The sequence below is a fragment of the Equus asinus genome, chromosome 8 (genome assembly GCF_041296235.1).
Source record: "Equus asinus isolate D_3611 breed Donkey chromosome 8, EquAss-T2T_v2, whole genome shotgun sequence".
Classification (NCBI taxonomy): Eukaryota; Metazoa; Chordata; class Mammalia; order Perissodactyla; family Equidae; genus Equus; species Equus asinus.
In genome coordinates, this window is record NC_091797.1 from 39,667,486 (window position 1) to 39,669,642 (window position 2,157).

Genomic DNA, 2,157 nt, shown 5'->3' on the forward strand with positions numbered 1-2,157 from the left:
CAACATTGTGTTTGTGAGAATCCTTCACGTTGTGGTACCTACTTATAATTTGTTTATGCTTATTGTTGTATAGTATTCTAGTTCATGATATACTGCAGTTTGTTTTTAGCTTATCTTATTTAACTTATATTTTCCCCACTAGAAGGTTTAGCTCCATGGGGACAAGGGTCTCTGTTTCGATCACTGATATATCCTATGTACCTAGAATAGCACTTTGTACATAGTAGGTGTGTTATAAGAATTTCTTAAATTAAGTTAAAACTAGTTTCTAGTCACTGAGAAGTTTGGTGCACAAGCGCTTTGGCCTGCAAGCCCTGCATTAGCTCTTTCTCAATCTATGGTTGTCCTCACTAGTCTCCTTAGCGCCCCTTTGACATCCTTGTTCCTGAGAGAGTAAATCAGGGGATTCAGCAGGGGAGTCACCAGAGTATAGAAGAGGGCAATGCTTTTGTTCATATCCTTCAAATAACTGGAGGGAGGCTGGAGGTACATGGAGATGAGTGTACCAAAGAAAATGATCACTACCATTAGGTGAGAGCCACAGGTTCCAAAAGCCTTCCGCCTCCCCTGGGCTGACTTCATCTTCAGGACTGCACTGGTGATGTGACCATAGGATATTAAGATGAATGACAGGGGCACCACCAAGAAGAAGACACTGACGGTAAACATTTCAGTCTCGTGGATGGAGGTGTCGGTGCAGGCCAGTTTCAGCATCACTGGAACTTCACAGAAGAAATGATCTACTTGGTTTTTACCACAGAGGGGGAGAGTCATGGTCAATGCCGTCTGTACTACAGAACTAACAAGTCCTGTAAACCAAGCAGTTACAGTAAGCTGCAAGCAAAGTTGGGGATGCATGATCACCATGTAGTGGAGTGGGCGGCATACAGCTGCATAGCGGTCATAGGCCATGACAGACAGGAGGACACATTCTGTTCCCCCGAGTCCCAAGGAAATGAAAAGTTGGGTCACACAGCCACCATAGGTGATGGTCTTGTCCTTCCCCTTAAAGTTGGCCAGTGTCTGAGGGACAGTGCAAGTAGTCAAACAAAGATCCATGAAAGAGAGGTTGGAGAGGAAGAAATACAAAGGGGTATGGAGGCGAGGATCCAAAACTGACAAAAGGATAATTGTGCCATTACCTAGAAAGCTCAAAAAGTAGATGATCAAGATGACCACAAAGAGAGTAGTTTCTAGCTGAGGCCTGCCGGAGAAGCCCAGGAGAATGAATCCAGAGAAGGTGCTGTCATTAGTTTTTTTCATTTTACTCTGTCAATTGGAATTAAGAGGACTCGATACTGTTATCTTGCTTGTTCAATCCACCACTTAGCTTGAAGCGTTTTCACAGTCACTTCCTTGTTGGTGAGAAAGGGAGCAATAAATAGGTACTATATATGAGTATCTTCTATGTTTCAGGCACTGGTCTAAAATTTCTATGCATTTTCTCACAACTCTATGAGCTGGTGTCATCGTGATCTCTGCTGACCTGTAACTGAGGGTTACAGATGTTCAGTAATTTTCCCGGGTGACTCACCAAATAAATGGCAGAAGCAGGATTCAAAACCGACTCCCTGACATGAGTTCTCTACTGCTAGGGGACACTGTCATTTTATGATTGCATGACCTCTAAAGATAATCCAAGTTTCTCCAAAAATTAAACCTAATCTAATTGTCTTGAATTAGTTGCAAATGTGTACTCCCCTAATCCCTCTCTCTTTGTTTTCCATGAAGAACTGAAATATTTCAGACTGGCTTTCTTATTTCTGTTTTGTGGAGAAAAAGTATATTTCCTGAAGAAGCATAAATAATAGCATTTACCATTACCAATTTTATTCAAAGGGAACAATACATTTTAATACATACACCAATGGAACATTTGAGTATGGAGCCTGAAATCATGTTTAAAGACTGGAAATAATTTAAGAATTCATTGTATCCAAACCTCATATTTCAGAGGATGGATCTTCAGTCATCAGCAATGATACCACTTTCAGGAAAAACTCAGGAAACCACCAAGACAATGTTTACTCTTTTCTTTTCTTTCACTTCATAATTCTCTTTTTAAATTCTTCAATGTAATAGAGTAATTAATTTCTACTTGTCACTCAGCTCTTCCTATAAATACCAACCTCATCTGAAACATTTTCCATTAAAATC

The 2,157-nt window shown here is 40.5% G+C and overlaps 1 protein-coding gene across 1 annotated transcript; it reads right to left on the bottom strand.

Moving 5' to 3' along the window:
• Positions 1-330: 330 nt before the first annotated feature.
• Positions 331-1,263, bottom strand: LOC139046021 (olfactory receptor 2G6-like). The gene has a single exon (XM_070516785.1). The coding sequence runs from the start codon at positions 1,261-1,263 to the stop codon at positions 331-333; it is 933 nt and encodes a 310-aa protein (XP_070372886.1).
• Positions 1,264-2,157: the final 894 nt, after the last annotated feature.